Consider the following 22,777-nt stretch of genomic DNA (forward strand, 5'->3'; position numbering starts at 1 on the left):
TCGATGGTAAGTAGGCTTCCTGACGGTCGCAGGAAGGGTTTAGCCGTTTTTTCGGCCATGTTAGCCTGGTGGATTCTTTTCTCCATCCAGGAGTCCTTCCGGGCTAGATGTCAGCCTATTTCCCTGTCTGAGGGCTCTAGGCACCAGACGTCGGCAAGCACGATCGCAAGCTTGCGAATTCCTCCAGTCCGCATGCATTCTGGAAGCACTATTATTCACATACTTCCACAGATGTGAGTCTGGGCAGGCGGACTTTGCAGGCCGCGGTGGCGCACTTGTAAGTAGCGGCTTACACGGCCTGATCTGATGTTGTCCCCACCCAGGGACTGCTTTGGGACGTCCCATGGTCTGTGTCCCCCAATGAGGTGAAGGAGAAATAGGGATTTTTGTGTACTCACCGTAAAATCCTTTTCTCCGAGCCATTCATTGGGGGACACAGCTTTCACCCTGTTATTAGCTTATGCTTTGTTTTTATCTTTTGATATGTTATACTCTCATATATAAGGTGACATGCTATACGCTTATATGTTGCTATTGATCTCCTACTGCTTTTGCACCGAACTGGTTAGCTGGGATCCAGCAGGAGGGTGTATACTGCAGGGGAGGAGCTAACTTTTCTTTGTATTACTTAGTGTCAGCCTCCTGGTGGCAGCAGCATACACCCATGGTCTGTGTCCCCCAATGAATGGCTCGGAGAAAAGGATTTTACGGTGAGTACACAAAAATCCCTATATCTCCTATTACCTAATTTACTCTACTTAACCCTGACATGAGTGGTAAGGAGGATAACTCTAAAGATCCTAGCACAAAGTGGTTGTCACTGAATTATAAAGTGTGAATAAGCTGTTACAAAATGACATTCTCTAGAGAGACCCTCTCCTTTCGCTTCTTACCTTACTGGCAGAAGTGAAAGAAAAGACTATTGGGAAATCTGCACTGGTATATCAGGATAGAGTAAGGTATTGACTAGGATATTGATTTTCCTCTACTCCATCCAACATTTTGTGGGTTTGAGGCAACATTATGCCTAAGCCTGTCCCCTTTTTGTTTGTCAGGTTATTGTAAGAGCAGTTAAATGACTTATGTGATGTCAGAAGCTAGCGGTTATTCAGCGACCTACTAAAGTGGTCCCAGAATCTTCAGTGTCTGCAGTATAGGAGTGTGCTTTGGTTTTACACGTTAGTTGCTGTAGACCCTTATTTTAAAAAGGAAGATTTTTTTAATCTACTTAGTTCTGTATTGTATCATTTTTCCATATATTTGTAGAAAACATGAGCTCTAATATGTTTTACTTTATAGCCTCCAGCCCTTCTCCTGAAAATCAGGATGCCGTCAGACCATCTAGCAAGGATCCATCAAACTGGACTGTGGAAGATGTTGTCTGGTTTGTAAAGGATGCTGATCCACAGTCATTGGGCCCACATGTTGACCTTTTCAGAAAACATGTAAGTAGGATTTTGGTTGCAATACATTAAACATTTCTTAGAAATAATGCCACAGCTGTCCATTGACTACATATTATATTGCAGCTTAGGTCTATACAATTCTACGATCCCCACTTATCACCAGAACAAGGACTTCAATTGTCTTCAATCTAAGTCTATACTAAATAAAGAGAATCTATCACAATTGTTTTATTAATCCTTGTTAATTATGTGTATATGAGTCGCCTGCCAGGGTCGTGTGGTACCCGTTACCGGGTCCGGTGTTCACAGGGGGATGTCACGGTGGCGACCCGGTCCGTGGCCCTGGGCGCCCATGTAAAAGGGAGATTGAATAAAGTTTATGCTTGTGACGCCACCTTTGGTATTCGGTCAGTGGGGACCGACGCTGCTTTAAGGGGTCCTCTGGGGTGATGTTATGGCAGCTAGATGGTATAACTTCCCACAGGTGAAGTATATCACCAGAGCATGTAGATGGAAGATGGTGAATGGTGCAGTAAAGAACGAGGACATAGTTTTGCAGTCTACCTGGGTACCAGATCACAGGTACAGGTAGAGTCCGGCCGGCTTGGAAGCGAATCCAGAGTTCCCCTTTACCAGGTGGAGATGAAAGCCTTCCTCTAGCGCGGTGGTGTTGTAGTCCCTTACCGCCTATGGCTTCAGATAAGGTCCTCACAGTTCTACTCTGTCCCCCGTATAGGATAGTACAATACCTGTATGACAGGTAACTCGAGCCTTTTTACAGGGACTCAATCACGCCCCGGGCTCTATGTGTTACTGTGTCTTCTGGTATGTGGCGGACAGGTAACTTGCAGTTCAGCTGTTATGCCAGTCTCTGTTGTAAGTCTTAGAGTTCCTTACAACCTCGGGGTTCTGGATACCGGTTATCTGCGCTTCAGAGAGAGGCAGCTCGTTCGCAGCTGGTCTCCCCTGATATCACTATCCTGTGCTTCGCTCTCCTTCCCGCTCACTGAACAATGTTCTGCTTTCGGTATTATCTCTGTCCAGGAGCTGCAACACTTTTTCATGGCTGCACGGCTCCTCATACGTTCTTCCTGCCTCAGACTGCTCCAGTCTTTCTGGCACTCTCTGACTGATTTTCCCTCCAAACCACAATATATATATAGGGGAGTCACCTAGAAATAGGATCAAAAGCTCCCCCTTGTGGCCTGGAGTGTGAACATGTGTGTATGGTGATTACGTGATAAAAGATAACCTTCATCGCTTCCAAACATAACATCACTCTCCCCGTGAGGAAAGCAATGTTACTGTGATGACCAGGACCCTGGGGCGCCACATATATGTGTCATTGCATGACACGACAAGGACACACTGCAAGTACGGCAGACACAGGGCATAGGAGACTGTGTTTGGTGTCCGGGCCTATCTTCTATGCTCTGGTCTATGCACAACATGTGTCCTGTGTCACAGCTGTAGATGGAGTCAGCAGAATTTTACTGTTCCCAGCACTCTCCCCTAAGCTGAAACTTTATTTTGTTACTGCTCCCTGCTACTTACAGTATTCAGAGTACAGCAGTTACAGTGGGGCAAAAAAGTATTTAGTCAGTCAGCAATAGTGCAAGTTCCACCACTTAAAAAGATGAGAGGCGTCTGTAATTTACATCATAGGTAGACCTCAACTATGGGAGACAAACTGAGAAAAAAAAATCCAGAAAATCACATTGTCTGTTTTTTTAACAATTTATTTGCATATTATGGTGGAAAATAAGTATTTGGTCAGAAACAAACAATCAAGATTTCTGGCTCTCACAGACCTGTAACTTCTTCTTTAAGAGTCTCCTCTTTCCTCCACTCATTACCTGTAGTAATGGCACCTGTTTAAACTTGTTATCAGTATAAAAAGACACCTGTGAATACCCTCAAACAGTCTGACTCCAAACTCCACTATGGTGAAGACCAAAGAGCTGCCAAAGGACACCAGAAACAAAATTGTAGCCCTGCACCAGGCTGGGAAGACTGAATCTGCAATAGCCAACCAGCTTGGAGTGAAGAAATCAACAGTGGGAGCAATAATTAGAAAATGGAAGACATACAAGACCACTGATAATCTCCCTCGATCTGGGGCTCCGTGCAAAATCCCACCCCGTGGGGTCAGAATGATCACAAGAACGGTGAGCAAAAATCCCAGAACCATGCGGGGGGACCTAGTGAATGAACTGCAGAGAGCTGGGACCAATGTAACAAGGCCTACCATAAGTAACACACTACGCCACCATGGACTCAGATCCTGCAGTGCCAGACGTGTCCCACTGCTTAAGCCAGTACATGTCCGGGCCCGTCTGAAGTTTGCTAGAGAGCATTTGGATGATCCAGAGGAGTTTTGGGAGAATGTCCTATGGTCTGATGAAACCAAACTGGAACTGTTTGGTAGAAACACAACTTGTCGTGTTTGGAGGAAAAAGAATACTGAGTTGCATCCATCAAACACCATACCTACTGTAAAGCATGGTGGTGGAAACATCATGCTTTGGGGCTGTTCCTCTGCAACGGGGCCAGGATGACTGATCCGGGTACATGAAAGAATGAATGGGGCCATGTATTGTGAGATTTAGAGTGCAAACCTCCTTCCATCAGCAAGGGCATTGAAGATGAAACGTGGCTGGGTCTTTCCACATGACAATGATCCAAAGCACACCGCCAGGGCAACGAAGGAGTGGCTTCGTAAGAAGCATTTCAAGGTCCTGGAGTGGCCTAGCCAGTCTACAGATCTTAACTCTATAGAAAACCTCTGGAGGGAGTTGAAAGTCCGTGTTGCCAAGCGAAAAGCCAAAAACATCACTGCTCTAGAGGAGATCTGCATGGAGGAATGGGCCAACATACCAACAACAGTGTGTGGCAACCTTGTGAAGACTTACGGAAAACGTTTGACCTCTGTCATTGCCAACAAAGGATATATTACAAAGTATTGAGATGAAATTTTGTTTCTGACCAAATACTTATTTTCCACCATAATATGCAAATAAAATGTTAAAAAAATAGACAATGTGATTTTCTGGATTTTTTTTTCTCAGTTTGTCTCCCATAGTTGAGGTCTACCTATGATGTAAATTACAGACGCCTCTCATCTTTTTAAGTGGTGGAACTTGCACTATTGCTGACTGACTAAATACTTTTTTGCCCCACTGTATATCATGACCAGCTGCTGCACTCCAAACACTGTCAGTAGCGATGATAGCAGATCAAGTACCAGGTCTTTGGAGATGAATTATTCCAGTGGTGAGAACAGGTCGGGTAGCTTGGCATCAGTAATACAATGATAATCTGCCCAACCTGTTCTCTATGCAGGACGAAGTCACTGCTACGGCCCTGGTGCACGATGTGTGCTCACCATCACAGCCCTAGTGCCCAACCTGCTTTCAATACTCACTGCAATCTACAGTATTAGGAACGCAGAAGCCGGAAATTATTTGACTGCAGTGCCCTGAATACTGTAAGTAACCGTGAACAGCGACTTCTTCCTGTAGTGAGAATAGGTCAGACAGTCTGGCATTAGTAGCACAGTACAAGGCTGTTCTTACCGATGGATGGAGTAAAGCGAAATGTAGGATAAGGTTCAAGTCTCCTAAGAGGACTAAATATAAAGTAAAAAAAAAAGATTAAAAATAAAATTTAAAAAATAATTAAATTATAAAAAATGTTAAATCATCCCACATCCCTTCTACTCCATTAATAATGAAGAAAGTAGAGATGTCCATGAAAACATGCAACAATGCAGGACTGAATAGGGGAGATAATAATGCTCCAATCCCCTTAATGATTCATACCAGCAGATGCAAGTAAAAAAGTCCCAAAAAAGTATATTCTAAAAATGTAAAAATATCTAAGACACAAAAAAACAAACAAAGAGAAGAAGAGATAATTAAAGGCCATATTGTATTAATATGGAGCATAACAATACTAATCAGTGGTTTCCTCCATAGTAATTGGCTGACCCAAACATATCACAATCTAACAGCTAAAGATATTTAGCTCATGTTTTCAGCACGGGCAAGATTTCAACATAGCCCAAATATCATAAAGTTTCCAAAAACATAAGTTAGTCAGAAAAATAGTAATAATAGTAAGAATAGGTATCCTGAATTTATTACAGTATGTTACCCATAGCAATCTATAATAAATCACTTAAAAAATAAACTAATAATACATTCAAAAATATTTACTACAGAATAATTAAAATAGTTACAGTGACATGTAAAAGTTTGGGCACCCCTGGTCAAAATTGCTGTTATTGTGAACAGTTAAGCAAGTTGAAGATGATATGATCTCTGAAAGGCCTAAAGTTAAAGATGATACATTTCCTTTGTGTTTTATGCAAAAAAAGGCACAAAAACTTCCTTCTCACCACCCCAATGGGGGTGGTCATTTTTGTCCTTTCTCATTCTCGGGTCCCCTACCAGATGCCTGGGAGTTTGAGGGTTCTGCGCAGGATCTCATTTATTCCCAGCATTGCGCTTTTCTGGACAGAGAGTTCAGGTGTTGCTCCTGGGATCTGTTGTAGGCATTTTTCCAACTTAGGGGTAAGTGCTCCTATCACCACTGGAATCACTGCTACCTTCACCTTCCACATCTTCTCCAGTTCTCCTTTGAGACCATGGTATTTCTCCAGCTTCTCATATTTCTTCTTTCTGATGTTGCTGTCACGTGGCACTGCCACATCTATTATCATTGATGTCTTCTGATCCTTGTCTACTATCACAGTGTCTGGTTGAATAGACAAAACCTGCTTACCTGTCTGGATCTTGGAGACCCACAGGATTTTAGCCCTCTCATTTTTCACCACTTTTTCTGGGGTCTCCCACCTAGACTTTAGGGAACTTAGCCCATATGTTGTGCAGAAGTTCCTGTATACAATTCCCGCTACTTGGTTGTGGCATTCGGCATACGCTGTTCCTGCTTGCATTTTGCATCCTGGCACTATGTGTTGGACTGTTTCTGAGGTTTCTTTGCATAGTCTGCACCTTGGATCTTGTCTTGTGTGGTAGATTCCTGCTTCTATGGATCTGGTACTTAGTGCTTGCTCTTGCGCTGCTATGATTAGGGCTTCTGTGCTGTCTCAGAGTCCACCTTTCTCCAGCCATTGGTAGGCTTTCTCCATGTCAGCCACCTCCATTATCTGTCGATGGCTTGCCTTGCCTTGCCATGGTGCTTCACGTTCCTGTTCTTCCTTACAGATCGGTTGTTGTTGCTGCCTTAGGCTTTCTCTCAGTATCTCATCTTTTGGTGCCATTTTTCTGATGTATTCCTGGATACTCCTTGTTTCATCCGTGATGCAGGCTTGGATGCTTATCAAGCATCGACCACACAATCTTTGTGTGTTAGACTTAGGGTACCGTTACACTATACGATTTACCAACGATCACGACCAGCGATACGACCTGGCCGTGATCGTTGGTAAGTCGTTGTGTGGTCGCTGGAGAGCTGTCACACAGACAGCTCTCCAGCGACCAACGATGCCGAGGTCCCCGGGTAACCAGGGTAAACATTGGGTTACTAAGCGCAGGGCCGCGCTTAGTAACCCGATGTTTACCCTGGTTACCAGCGTAAAAAACAAACAAACACTACATACTTACATTCCGGTGTCTGTCCCTTGCCGTCTGCTTCCCGCACTGACTGACTGCCGGCCGTAAAGTGAAAGCACAGCACAGCGCGCTGTGCTCTGCTTTCACTTTACAGCCGGCAGTCAGTCAGTGCGGGAAGCAGACGGCAAGGGACCTGATGGACACCGGAATGTAAGTATGCACTGTTTGTTTTTTTTTACATTTACGATGGTAAAAAGGATAAACATCGGGTTACTAAGCGCGGCCCTGCGCTTAGTAACCCGATGTTTACCCTGGGTACAAGCGAACGCGTCGCTGGATCGGTGTCACACACACACCGATCGAGCGATGACAGCGGGAGATCCAGCGACGAAAGAATGTTCCAAACGATCTGCTACGACGTACGATTCTCAGCAGGGTCCCTGATCGTTGCTGCGTGTCAGACACAGCGATATCGTATGGATATCGCTGGAATGTCACGAATCGTACCGATCAAAATGGCACTGTGTGACGGTACCCTTAGGGTGGAGACCTCCATGCATTGTGAGGAGCTTTCATGTCTTACGCATCCACAGCTTCCATCTCTTCTTTTGGCCAGCACACTATAAGACGCACTTTTTAGCGCAAGAAAAAAATCATGCTGAAAAGTATGTGCGTCTTATAGGCTGCCTTCACACTAGCAGTATTTGGTCAGTATTTTGCATCAGTATTTGTAAGCCAAAATCAGGAGTGGGTGATAACTGCAGAAGTGGTGACGTGTTTCTATTATACTTTTCCCCTATTTGTTCCACTCCTGGTTTTAACTTACAAATACTAATGTAAAATACTGACCATATACTGCTAGTGTGACAGCAGTCATAGTCAAGAGGCAGCTTACTGTGATGGAGGAAAACATTGACACAGCAGTGTTCCTAATTACTGAGAGAACTTCTCTCTCCACCTGCCTCACACAAACCTATGTGATCGGTGTAGAGCAGTAGAGGAAGCTACCGGGACCTGCACCTGCACAGAGACTGCACATCCTGTCCAGGTCATGTGATCAGTCAGTTATAGTCCAAAAAATATGGTAAATAAAGCCATTTTACTTCAGTTCTATATAGTACTCTCCTCTCCTGCCGTTTTAAATAGTTTTTCTCACGAAAGCTGACATGCAATGCCAATATAATACTGACCTAAATGTCTAACTTAGTACTGCAACACAATTCCCAATTAATAAGTATGATCCAATTTATATCATCTTGAAATACCCACATAATAGTGCCTAATTGAACCCAGATAACACCATGAATCAATTCTCGAATAATGCCAGCATACAGTGTTAAAATATACTTGTTCATTGTAGTTTGGGATTTCTTCCCTTGAAGTTCCCTAGAAAACAAGGATCATTTGTGGTTGTCTGATTTTCCACCTTCTCAAACCAGCTCTATGTGGAATTACCTGAAGGGTTTTGGCAAACAAGCACAATTCATCTCCAGGGATCCATGAGTACTTCTGTTTGTAGGATATTTTAACATAAAGGTACCGTCACATTAAGTGACGCTGCAGCGATATAGGCAACGATGCTGATTGCTGCAGCGTCGCTGTTTCGTCGCTGTGTGGTCACTGGAGAGCTGTCACACAGACAGCTCTCCAGCGACCAACGATGCCGAAGTCCCCGGGTAACAAGGGTAAACATCGGGTTACTAAGCGCAGGGCCGTGCTTAGTAACCCGATGTTTACCCTGGTTACCATTGTAAATGTAAAAAAAAACAAACACTACATACTTACATTCCGGTGTCTGTCCCCCAGCCTCAGCTTCCCTGCACTGTCTCAGCGCCGTCCGGCCGTAAAGCAGAGCGGTGATGTCACCGCTGTGCTTTACGGCCGGCCGGCGCTCACAGTCAGTGCGGCAAGCTGACGGCGAGGGGACAGACACCGGAATGTAAGTATGTACTGTTTTTTTTTTTTTTACGTTTACAATGGTAACCAGGGTAAACATCGGGTTACTAAGCGCGGCCCTGCGCTTAGTAACCCGATGTTTACCCTGGTTACCAGTGAAGACATCGCTGAATCGGCGTCACACACGCCGATTCAGCGATGTCTGCGGGAGATACAGCGACAAAATAAAGTTCTGGCCTTTCTGCTCCGACCAACGATGTCACAGCAGAATCCAGATCGCTGCTGCGTGTCAAACAGAATGATATCGCTATCCAGGACGCTGCAACGTCACGGATCGCTAGCGATATCGTTGTTAAGTCGCTCAGTGTGAAGGTACCTTAACAAGCCCTTGAAGAATGTCTCTACAATTAAGATTTCAGAGCAGATTAATCTTTTACAACTAGTGCAGTATTTATTTGGTACTTAACTGTGATTATTGACTTTTCTTCATGAAATATTGATTAGTCCATTTAATAAGGAGAAAGATGCAAAAGATCCCTCATTAAGAGAGGCAGAATAAATGAGCACTACCACCACAAAGCTACTGCAACTCTTATCAGGATGAGACTTGTGTAACAAACTTTTATACCAGGTTTAGAAATTAATAAATATCATCTTGAAATTGAACAATCAAAAGGACCTCTTAAAAAGAAGCAGCAGAGAATGGCTTCACGGTAGAGGGACATATACAGTGGGGCAAAAAAGTATTTAGTCAGTCAGCAATAGTGCAAGTTCCACCACTTAAAAAGATGAGAGGCGTCTGTAATTTACATCATAGGTAGACCTCAACTATGGGAGACAAACTGAGAAAAAAAAATCCAGAAAATCACATTGTCTGTTTTTTTATCATTTTTTTTGCATTTTATGGTGGAAAATAAGTATTTGGTCAGAAACAAACAATCAAGATTTCTGGCTCTCACAGACCTGTAACTTCTTCTTTAAGAGTCTCCTCTTTCCTCCACTCATTACCTGTAGTAATGGCACCTGTTTAAACTTGTTATCAGTATAAAAAGACACCTGTGCACACCCTCAAACAGTCTGACTCCAAACTCCACTATGGTGAAGACCAAAGAGCTGTCAAAGGACACCAGAAACAAAATTGTAGCCCTGCACCAGGCTGGGAAGACTGAATCTGCAATAGCCAACCAGCTTGGAGTGAAGAAATCAACAGTGGGAGCAATAATTAGAAAATGGAAGACATACAAGACCACTGATAATCTCCCTCGATCTGGGGCTCCATGCAAAATCCCACCCCGTGGGGTCAGAATGATCACAAGAACGGTGAGCAAAAATCCCAGAACCACGCGGGGGGACCTAGTGAATGAACTGCAGAGAGCTGGGACCAATGTAACAAGGCCTACCATAAGTAACACACTATGCCACCATGGACTCAGATCCTGCAGTGCCAGACGTGTCCCACTGCTTAAGCCAGTACATGTCCGGGCCCGTCTGAAGTTTGCTAGAGAGCATTTGGATGATCCAGAGGAGTTTTGGGAGAATGTCCTATGGTCTGATGAAACCAAACTGGAACTGTTTGGTAGAAACACAACTTGTCGTGTTTGGAGGAAAAAGAATACTGAGTTGCATCCATCAAACACCATACCTACTGTAAAGCATGGTGGTGGAAACATCATGCTTTGGGGCTGTTTCTCTGCAAAGGGGCCAGGACGACTGATCCGGGTACATGAAAGAATGAATGGGGCCATGTATCGTGAGATTTTGAGTGCAAACCTCCTTCCATCAGCAAGGGCATTGAAGATGAAACGTGGCTGGGTCTTTCAACATGACAATGATCCAAAGCACACCGCCAGGGCAATGAAGGAGTGGCTTCGTAAGAAGCATTTCAAGGTCCTGGAGTGGCCTAGCCAGTCTCCAGATCTCAACCCTATAGAAAACCTTTGGAGGGAGTTGAAAGTCCGTGTTGCCAAGCGAAAAGCCAAAAACATCACTGCTCTAGAGGAGATCTGAATGGAGGAATGGGCCAACATACCAACAACAGTGTGTGGCAACCTTGTGAAGACTTACAGAAAACGTTTGACCTCTGTCATTGCCAACAAAGGATATATTACAAAGTATTGAGATGAAATTTTGTTTCTGACCAAATACTTATTTTCCACCATAATATGCAAATAAAATGTTAAAAAAAACAGACAATGTGATTTTCTGGATTTTTTTTTCTCAGTTTGTCTCCCATAGTTGAGGTCTACCTATGATGTAAATTACAGACGCCTCTCATCTTTTTAAGTGGTGGAACTTGCACTATTGCTGACTGACTAAATACTTTTTTGCCCCACTGTATATCTCTGTGTTGCCCCCGCCTGCACTTGACTCCATTGTGTCGATGGACTCTTAGTATGTTGACAATGTATTTTTTGGTAATTGATAGATACCAGCAAACCAATGTAGATGGATTTTCCTAATATGCTTATGGTTTTACAGTACTCTACATTTTTCACTAAAACTTGCCCAATTTTTTATCTCATAGGAGATTGATGGCAACGCCTTGCTTCTTCTGAGGAGTGACATGGTTATGAAGTATTTGGGACTTAAACTGGGACCTGCTCTTAAACTTTGTTACCATATCGATAAGCTGAAACAAGCAAAATTCTGATCATTAAATAGCATTAATTCTGTACGATGGTAAAGATGTAACATGTTGCCTTATGAAAAGGCCATTCTGACACATTATTATTTTTCATAGGCTTGTGCTATAGAACGATTGTGCCATTTTCACATTGGCCTATCTTTCTTACTGACATGCTGGGCAGCTCATTGCTCTGAATGTGGGTGACATAAATGTAGGTGTCTGTTGTATCACATTGGCATAACTAGCATGGAATTAAAAACAAAACGCCAAACTTTTTGTACGGAAGGTGCTAGGTGCTGGAGTATATATTGACACCATGAAACCGATATTTGCCATACAAGTGGAAAATTCACCAAAGCCTCTAGCCCTGACACAATACATTTTTATAAAGCTGACACACAACGCTTGTAGCTGTTCCATGAACACAGTCATTTTTGTATTAACAGTTATCAACCTTTAAAAGATTGTCTACTGTGAAAAGTCAGATATAGATAGAAGCTTGCTCTATGCAGTTATACCAAGCTCTTTATCTTTGTGCCCATGGTTTGTCAATGGAGCCAATGCTGTAAAGTTAATGCACTATGAAGTTAAAAAATACATTTTTTTGTGTCGGCATTAAATAAATTGGTCTGCTAAGCACAGGCAAAAACTGGATATTCAGCTGCAGTGGTCAGGCATATATATCTCCAACACTTTTACCTACCTGTCCAGAAATACCTAAGCTTACTAGTTATTAATTTGGCTACCACATACAAGTACAGGCATAGCCCTCCTACTTCTAAGGTTTTGCATATCATGCTGTAACTCACTTAGCTTTTTAAAAAAAAATTCTAGTAAAAAAAACTTAAAATCAATAGTAAATAATTCCTTTGCCAAATTATTTTAACACTGCAGTCCTCATATGTGTTTGAAAAATGAGAAAACATTTTCAGACCTCAGATGACTGCTATAACAAGTTGATATTCTGCATCTCCTCTGTATTCTCTGAAAATAGAAAAAAATAATATCTAAAGGAAATATCAATATAAATACATTCCTAACACCTTCATTTTATCTAGTGAGGTAAACACTTTGGGATTAAATCTGGAAAATTAGAATGCTAAAAGTGCTGAAAGTATGTTAGTAGGACTGGGGAGAGTGGGCATAAGTGTTATGAAGCTCTGCTGCTGTGATCTGTAGATAACCAATGCTATGTACTTTCAAGCTAGCTCCAACCACTCAGAATTCAGAAACACAAGGCGGACAGCAGTGTGAGCAGTCTCTTCTTACCGAGAATTTCCAGTATTAGATTAGAAAGACAGGGTGGACACCATTGGGAGCTGTCTCTTGTTACTTTAGTACCCCTAGAATCTCTAATATTAGATCAGATAGACAGGGTGGACAGCAATGTGAGTGGCCTCTACTTACCTCAGTACTCCTGGTGTCTCCAGTATTAGATCGAAAGACAGAGTGGACAATGGTGTGAGCAGTCTGTTTTTATGTGCTACCTCTGATATTAGATGAGAAAGACAGGGTGGACAGAAATGTGAGCAGCAGCATCTTAGCTTAGCACTCCTGGTTATTCAAGTGTTAGATCAGATAGACAAGGTGAACAGCACTGTGACAGGGTAGACAGAAGTGTGAGCAGCCTCGTCTTAGGTCAGTAATCCTGATATCTCTGATAATAGATCTGAAGAACAGAGTAGACAGCAGTGTGAGCAGTCTCTTCTTACCTCAGCATTCCTGGTATCTGAAGTGTTAGATCAGATAGACAAGGTGAGCAGCTAGATAACAGGGTGGACAAAAGTGTGAGCAGCCTTACCTTAGCTCAGCACTTCTGGTATCTCCGATATTACTGTAGATCTGAAGACCTGAGTGGACAGCAGTGTGAGCAGCCTCTTTTTACCTCATCATTCCTGGTATTTCAAGTGTTAGATCAGAAAGACAGAATTGACAGCAGCTTGAGCAGCCTCTTCTTACCACAGCTCCTCTGATATCTTCAGTATTAGATCAGAAAGACAGAATGGACAGCATTGTAAGCAGTCTCGTCTTAACTGGGATCTCTAATATTAGATCAGAAAGACAAGGTGGACAGCAGTGTGAGCAGCCTCTTTTTACATTAGTGCTCCTGATATCTCCGAAATTAAATCAGATAGACTGAGTGGATAGCAGTGTGAGTAGCCTCTTCTTACTAAATATCTTCAATATTAGATCCGAAAGTCAGGATGGACATCATTAGACAGCAGTCTCTTCTTAATTTAACGATCCTGGAATCTCAGTTATTAAATAAAAAAGACAGGGTGGACAACAGTGTGGGCAGTTTCTATTATAAAGTAGCTTTTAATGTGAATAATTATTGTGCCATTTGTGAGATAAAATATACCTATATCAGCTGGGGAAAATTCAGGAAGTATTTTTTGTTTACTTGAATACATTTTATGTTTTTTCAAATAATTGTCCATAAAAAAACATTTAGTTGACAATTATTGCAATGTAATACTATTTATATTAATTTTTACCAGTGAAGTCAGACAAAAAAAATGTATCCGACCATGTTATGTATAAAACTGTACAAAGACCAAAATGCAATATCCATATCAGTAGTGTAATAGCATAATATATATATATTAGTAGTATAATAACTTACCGTACATATATCAGTGCTGCATTACTTATAGGTGCTATACCGTGTAATATACACAGCGCAATCTGTAATGTATAATTACACAAATGTTCAATATCTGTTCTGTGAGTGCTTTCCTGGCAAATGGCCATACATTTGCACAAAAACTTAAACATTTACATCTTGGTGCTGTACCAAGGTGCATTTTACTTCAGTGGACCCACTGTGAACAACTTGTAGAAAGTATTTCACTTCTTAAGAAACTGTTCATAACAAGCCATTCTAAGTGTAAGTTAGGCACGAAACCGCCAAATTGCACATCTGTAATTCACATGCACATAATTTTAACATAAAATGAGCCTTGCAGAGAAAGCGTTTTTTTCTTTTTTTACAATTATATTTTAATTTAATGAAAACAACCTATAATTTATAATGTATAGCTGTGATCTTTTTGTTATTAGACTCCCAAGGTGACTATAAAACCAGAAAATGAAATTTTTCGTAACAATTTGGAGTAAAACCATCCACAGTAGGAATTGTGTATGTCAAATGTTTACGGAAAAAGCAACAAATTATAATTCATCTGTCACGTTTCGCCATGACTCGTAATATGAATACAGTGTTCTGATTGGTTGCTACACTCTACATTTGTTTTAGTACTCAAGACATATTGTGCATTTTAATCTTTTACATAGATACGGTGTATTGTCCACCAATTGGACATTGGTATGTGCACACAAGCGTCTTTTAAATGGAACCTGTCACCAGGTTTTCCCAATATAAAGTATGGACACTAATCCCCTCTGTAAAACACAAAAAATAAATTTTTGAATATACCCCCATATGGTGCTATCCGGTCCGATGAGCGTCACTGGTGTTGATCCGGCGCCTCCTCTCTTGTCACAATTGCCATCCTCCTGTTGCTTCATGTGGATGATGCGTCCTACATCGTTCACACAGTGTCCCCCGGTCACCCAACAGCAGGGTAGAGTGAAGTACGCCTGCACGGAAGTGCGATTGGAGGATACTGTGTGGATGACGTAGGACGCCTCATCCATGTGAATCAAGCTTGAGGATAGTGATTACGACAAGAAAGAAGGTGCCGGATCAAGACTAGAGATGTCCTTCGGGCTGCATCCACCATATGTAGGTATAATAAAAGTCATTTTTTGTTCTATGCAGAGGGGGCTGGGGAACTTACATACAGCATACTAGAATACTGTAAAAGAGGCCTTAAGCATGGTGGGGCCAAACTACATAGTGGGAAACCTGAAGACTGTACTCTTTAAATTCGGGCAAACTTGCCAAGTTTTCCAAGTGGAAAATGCTTTTGGACACATTGGCATTTTTTGTCCTGAATTATCCTTTTTTGCATCTTTTTGGTAGTTTCCTGAACGCTTGCATAGTCATTTTTGTCAAGCATATTTCCATCACATAAGTCGCTATGCTCTACTTGGTGCTAGCTTAAAATAGTAGAATATGGAATGTCCGTTATTTAATGTTTGAAAATGAGAAAGATCAAAAGCTGAATGAGAGAAAGTGTTGGCAAGTTAAAGCCACAACTTAGACCAGTGCTGAACAACATGACCAGTTAACCCCTTTCTAAACAATTCCATATAAGACTTTCCTCTACACGTACAGAATGTAGCTTTTTATGGACAGTAGCACAGTTTTTAATATAATGTAAGGCTAAATCACTTTCCATGTCAATATTCAATACTGTGTACAATATTGCACCATTAAAATAGTCATTGCTTGATTTTATGTTGGCGACATAGTCATTTCATTGTTATGTATAGACAATAATCATCTACGACACTCTTATACCCAGACACCAACTGATGGTTTCAAATGATGAGAATAAGGCCTTAGACTAAGTTTAGACGACTGTGAAACCCAGTTTGAGTATGGACTGTGATGTCTGGACTGGCCGTGGGTCTCCTGATCTGAACAGCCTCATACATGCCTCATCTATGTGTAGACATGAGGCCCATACTCTGTCCGTGTTTAATGGATCTCTGCATTCTGCATAAACTGGATTCACACATCCATGTCGGTGTTACCATCTGAGAGAAACGGAACGATTTTTTTCTTAGCTGTCATTCTTCTCTCTTTTATTCAATGAAAAGGTGGATTTGCTTCCAGGACAATGAAAAAACTCTTGGAAGGTCGCTTGTTTTTATTTTAAGTTGATCGTGAAGCATCTGCTTTGCATTCATGTCTCATGGATCTCCAAGATTTGACTGGTCAAGTATGATCCGCAAATCAGATTAGACAAGGACGTGCTCTGGGTCTCATGTATCTCACTCTCTGAACCGCTATTTTAACCGATGTGTGAATTCATCCATTCTACTCTATAGGTCTGTGTGTTTTCTGAGAAAAAAATCTGAAAGCACTCGAAAGTGTCACATGGATCTGTGAGTATTGGACAATGTATGAGTGAAAGCCTAAACCAAAACAAAAAAAGGGAACTATCGGAATTTGTCGCCAGGTTTTTGCTAGTCCATCTGAGAGCAGCATAATATCACTGACTGGCAGATTGCTCTAAACACTGTGCATAGGCAGAAAACTGCCAATTAGTTGTGGGGGCAAGGCTATACAGAGCTCATGAATATGGAGGACTACATGGCAAGAGCTTTACTAGTCCTGTAGTGACAGTCTGCTGACAAAAATGTCATCAAAACTACAGCAAGAAGCCAAGTAAGGGACACATTGCTGGAATCTGGGTCTCTGTCTCTATATCATTCTGCTCTCGGGTTAGGTGACAAAAGCCTGATGACAGATCCTAGTTAAAGGGTGTAAAATAACACATTTCAAGAAAAACATCCCTCTGTTACAGATTAGAAGACCATGTATGGACCAGATAAAAATCCCATTTTTTTGTTTCAGTTTATGGTTTTACTTACACCTTCTCCAGTAGTTATTCACGACTAAACCGTGCAGCATCTCTGGAGGCATCTGCAGATATATAGAAGACAGACCCATCTTCTTTCATTCTTGACCAACATGCTGTCATAGTTGTAGTGGTACTGCTTATGCTCTACTAGGTGAATGTGTGAATATAGCCTTATTTTCAGGTTTATCAGTTCTTTCCAAAGACAGTGCATTGACATATTATGTATGCGGCTATTTATATGTCCATCATGTTTTTTTTGATGACCTGTGGTCCACATAAAAAAAAGACGTGTCCTGCTTTACTCCGTTTTGTTGACAGGATTGACTATTCCACAATATGGATCACTGAAAAAATGATATTACATGGATCCTAGTGCTGTCTGTTTCTTACAGACTGATTGCAAGGAGAAGCTTGGAAAACCTCTAAATGCTTTTTGGGCCTTCAAGAAGAATCCATGAAACTGATGATAAATCTGGACAAATGGATAAAAAATACACCTTCACACAATTCAAAACAATGTTTTTTATTTCCCTGCGGATGTTATGCAGACTTGAATGTGTGAATGAAGCTTAATATTCAAGTCAGTTCCTAGAATACAGACATTTTAAAAGTAAAAGGTTGCCTCCACTTCAACAAATTTTGCTTAGCTGGACTACATATGCCATAGTTAAGAGTTTTAAAAAAGTATTTTGAACATTTAAAGTGGTTTTCCAGTTTTGGAAAACCACTGCCTCCTGGCAGAAGTTAGTTAAAAAAGCAAAAACAAAAAAGAGCACCACTCATCCTCCCCAGGTCCAGCGCTGAGTCTCCGCAGATTGTTACTGTCCACATCACTGATGTCACATTTATAACTCTGCAGCCAATAAGTGAGCTCATTAGCTCTGCCTGCATTGATGGCACAAGCCACTCCGAACTCACCTTTTGACTGTAGTGCTGTCGACTTGAAGTAAGAGGTACAGACAATAACATACACGAGCAGGAGCAATGGCAGAGACTAAACACTGGACCTGGGGAGGGTGAGTAATGACGTGTCACATATTGAGTGGATGAACACGGGGAGGGTGAGAAAAGCACAGTGTAGCTGGGGAGCATTAGCTATGGGGAAACCAATATTAATTGGTAAGCAAGTTTCATGTGACCCTAATTCTTCTGACATAAGAGGGTCTCATAGGAGGGTATAAATATACCATAAATGTTCAAAATAACCTGTTAACTCCTGTACTCCAGCCATAGAAGCAATATCATAGCTAAGCATGGTTACAGTAATTCTGACAGTCATATTAGCATTCTGCGCTCTTCTTACTTCCATAGACTTTGTGTTCTTTCTACATATGGATCTACGTACAGTACGTATTAAGTTTCACAAACCTACCAGCATAATACCAGATGTGTAATGGAACCATATGTACAGTATATATGCACAATCTAAAATGCTCACAACTGAGGACTGCAGAACAGCATGTTTTCTATGGGTGGTGCCAATTCGTACATGTCTACAGTGTTTTAAGAGAAATACTACCAAATGTAACAATATAAAAAGTGTCAAATGTGCTTTCGGTTTTTCACAGATTTGATTTGTAATTTATTAAAGGGTATGATGTCACTATTTAGAGGCATGTTTTGAATATTGTAATTGACTGTTAAGTGTATTGTATCTCTGATGTTTGCATATTAATTACAATGGGATATACCTGGCCTTAATGTTTTTAATTATAATTAAAAGTACCTTTTTCATTTTCTTTCATATATGATGCTTTATGTTTTCAATACTGTCAAATAAATAATTGTGCTTAAAGACAAGAATATTACTGTTGTCATCACGGGCTTTATTTCTTGCTGTCTGAATCATTAGCTTCACTGTAAAGATGCTTAAAGATGAGATGATAGTTGGTAAATGCTGTAGGGGTTTAACTCACTCGGTTGCAACGGGAGGAAAACAGGAGGCTTGTTCCTTTAAAAGTTCATGGGGGGTTTATTGCTTCATAAACCCCATAAACAAAACAGAAAATAAACAGACTTTAGATCATGAAAATACAACACAAAATGTCCATAGCAGGGCTCTGCTCCGCCAGGCCTGTGGGCACACAGGCTGGGTTAGTGTCCAGTACTCTGGCTCGGTCTGGAGCCAATCACACAGGAGGCCATCTCCCTCCCAACACACAGACCATGTGCCAAACAACAGCCTCCATTTCATAGGCTGTAACCACACCCAGAGGCGAGGTATGTGGGTAACCAGACCCACCCATCTCTTATAGCTACCGGCAACCCAGCCCAAGGTGCACCAAGCGAACCTCGTAGTGCTTACGTGCACTAAAGAAGATACTCCAGGTTACATCACAGAGTGCAGCCATCTCTGTGACACATACCTCCCATCGAATATGCGACCATTAGCCTCCTTACAATGCACATGGATAAAAATTCTTGTTCTCCATAATCGGTTAATGTAAACATACCAGTGATCACCCAACAAATGCGCAAAACTCTGATTGTTTATGGCAGCATAAAAATCATCATTATAGTCTGCACACTGTTGTGTGTAATCGGAATGCTTCAAATAGTATTTATGAGTATTTCATTTTAATGATGACATGTTACTTATCCCTAAAGTAGGTACGGGGATACGTAAGGTTTCAGGGTATGTGTTATGTTTGCTAATGACAGGTGTTATGAAGGCAATCCAGAAACACAGTGTGCTTAGCGATCAGAGCGCACACAGTGATCTGACAAATACCCAAAAATACAAGAACGAGCTCTGAGACGTGGAAACTCTGTAGACTGCACACCTGATCCTATCCTAAACACAACTAAAAGCGGCTGTGGATTGCGCCTAACAACTACCTAGGCAACTCGGCACAGCCTAAGAAACTAGCTAGCCTGAAGATAGAAAAATAGGCCTGACTTGCCCCAGAGAAATTCCCCAAAGGAAAAGGCAGCCCCCCACATATAATGACTGTGAGTAAGATGAAAAGACAAAACGTAGGGATGAAATAGATTCAGCAAAGTGGGGCCCGATATTCTAGGACAGAGCGAGGACAGTAAAGCGAACTTTGCAGTCTACAAAAAACCCTAAAGCAAAACCACGCAAAGGGGGCAAAAAAAAAACCCACCGTGCCGAACTAATGGCACGGCGGTACACCCTTTGCGTCTCAGAGCTTCCAGCAAAACAAAAGACAAGCTGGACAGAAAAAAAGCAACAAAAAAACAAAAAGCACTTAGCTATACAGAGCAGCAGGTCACAGGAACAATCAGGAGAAGCTCAGATCCAACACTGAAACATTGACAAGGAGCAAGGATAGCAGCATCAGGCGGAGTTAAGTAATGAAGCAGTTAACGAGCTCACCAGAACACCTGAGGGAGGAAGCTCAGAAGCTGCAGTACCACTTGTGACCACAGGAGTGAATTCAGCCACAGAATTCACAACAGTACCCCCCCCTTGAGGAGGGGTCACCGAACCCTCACCAGAGCCCCCAGGCCAACCAGGATGAGCCGCATGAAAGGCACGAACAAGATCGGAAGCATGAACATCAGAGGCAAAAACCCAGGAATTATCTTCCTGAGCATAACCCTTCCATTTAACCAGATACTGGAGTTTCCGTCTAGAAACACGAGAATCCAAAATCTTCTCCACAATATACTCCAATTCCCCCTCCACCAAAACCGGGGCAGGAGGCTCAACAGATGGAACCATAGGTGCCACGTATCTCCGCAACAACGACCTATGGAATACATTATGTATGGAAAAGGAGTCTGGGAGGGTCAAACGAAAAGACACAGGATTGAGAACCTCAGAAATCCTATACGGACCAATAAAACGAGGTTTAAATTTAGGAGAGGAAACCTTCATAGGAATATGACGAGAAGATAACCAAACCAGATCCCCAACACGAAGTCGGGGACCCACACGGCGTCTGCGATTAGCGAAAAGTTGAGCTTTCTCCTGGGACAAGATCAAATTGTCCACTACCTGAGTCCAGATCTGCTGCAACCTATCCACCACAGAATCCACACCAGGACAGTCCGAAGACTCAACCTGTCCTGAAGAGAAACGAGGATGGAACCCAGAATTGCAAAAAAATGGAGAAACCAAGGTAGCCGAGCTGGCCCGATTATTAAGGGCGAACTCAGCCAACGGCAAAAAGGACACCCAATCATCCTGGTCTGCAGAAACAAAACATCTCAGATATGTTTCCAAGGTCTGATTGGTTCGTTCGGTCTGGCCATTAGTCTGAGGATGGAAAGCCGAGGAAAAGGATAGGTCAATGCCCATCCTACCACAAAAGGCTCGCCAAAACCTTGAAACAAACTGGGAACCTCTGTCAGAAACAATATTCTCAGGAATGCCATGCAACCGAACCACATGCTGAAAGAACAAAGGTACCAAATCAGAGGAGGAAGGCAATTTAGCCAAGGGCACCAGATGGACCATTTTAGAAAAGCAATCACAGACCACCCAAATGACTGACATCTTTTGAGAAACGGGAAGGTCAGAAATGAAATCCATCGAAATATGTGTCCAAGGCCTCTTTGGGACCGGCAAGGGCAAAAGCAATCCACTGGCACGAGAACAGCAGGGCTTAGCCCTAGCACAAATCCCACAGGACTGCACAAAAGTACGTACATCCCGTGACAGAGATGGCCACCAGAAGGATCTAGCCACTAACTCTCTGGTACCAAAGATTCCAGGATGACCAGCCAACACCGAACAATGAAGTTCAGAGATAAGTTTATTAGTCCACCTATCAGGGACGAACAGTTTCTCTGCTGGACAACGATCAGGTTTATTCGCCTGAAATTTTTGCAGCACCCGCCGCAAATCAGGGGAGATGGCAGACACAATGACTCCTTCCTTGAGGATACCCGCTGGCTCAGATAAACCCGGAGAGTCGGGCACAAAACTCCTAGACAGAGCATCCGCCTTCACATTTTTAGAGCCCGGAAGGTACGAAATCACAAAGTCGAAGCGGGCAAAAAATAACGACCAACGGGCCTGTCTAGGATTCAAGCGCTTGGCAGACTCGAGATAAGTCAAGTTCTTATGATCAGTCAATACCACCACGCGATGCTTAGCTCCTTCAAGCCAATGACGCCACTCCTCGAATGCCCACTTCATGGCCAGCAACTCTCGATTGCCCACATCATAATTACGCTCAGCGGGCGAAAACTTCCTGGAAAAGAAAGCACATGGTTTCATCACTGAGCAATCAGAACCTCTCTGTGACGAAACCGCCCCTGCTCCAATCTCAGAAGCATCAACCTCGACCTGGAACGGAAGAGAAACATCTGGCTGACACAACACAGGGGCAGAACAAAAACGACGCTTCAACTCCTGAAAAGCTTCCACAGCAGCAGAAGACCAATTAACCAAATCAGCACCCTTCTTGGTCAAATCGGTCAATGGTTTGGCAATGCTAGAAAAATTACAGATGAAGCGACGATAAAAATTAGCAAAGCCCAGGAACTTTTGCAGACTTTTCAGAGATGTCGGCTGAATCCAATCCTGGATGGCTTGGACCTTAACTGGATCCATCTCGATAGTAGAAGGGGTAAAGATGAACCCCAAAAATGAAACTTTCTGCACACCGAAGAGACACTTTGATCCCTTCACAAACAAAGAGTTAGCACGCAGGACCTGAAAAACCATTCTGACCTGCTTCACATGAGACTCCCAATCATCTGAGAAGATCAAAATGTCATCCAAGTAAACAATCAGGAATTTATCCAGATACTCACGGAAGATGTCATGCATAAAAGACTGAAACACAGATGGAGCATTGG

At 42.3% G+C, this 22,777-nt stretch overlaps 1 protein-coding gene across 5 annotated transcripts in view; it reads left to right on the forward strand.

Annotated features, from left to right (window-relative positions):
* Nucleotides 1–18,807, forward strand: part of SCML4 (Scm polycomb group protein like 4) — a 201,521-nt gene extending 182,714 nt beyond the window's left edge. For 2 of the 5 annotated variants that reach the window (XM_069726267.1, XM_069726265.1), the window contains exons 8-9: nucleotides 1,300–1,445; nucleotides 11,403–12,323. In XM_069726267.1, the coding sequence (XP_069582368.1) occupies nucleotides 1,300–1,445; nucleotides 11,403–11,528 (272 nt within the window). In that variant the 3' untranslated portion in view covers nucleotides 11,529–12,323. Of the gene's footprint in view, nucleotides 1–1,299; nucleotides 1,446–11,402 lie in introns of all 5 variants that reach the window. The other 3 variants (XM_069726266.1, XM_069726269.1, XM_069726270.1) reach the window with 3 other exon arrangements.
* The last annotated feature ends 3,970 nt before the right edge of the window (nucleotides 18,808–22,777 follow it).

The sequence above is a fragment of the Ranitomeya imitator genome, chromosome 5 (genome assembly GCF_032444005.1).
Source record: "Ranitomeya imitator isolate aRanImi1 chromosome 5, aRanImi1.pri, whole genome shotgun sequence".
NCBI lineage: Eukaryota > Metazoa > Chordata > Amphibia > Anura > Dendrobatidae > Ranitomeya > Ranitomeya imitator.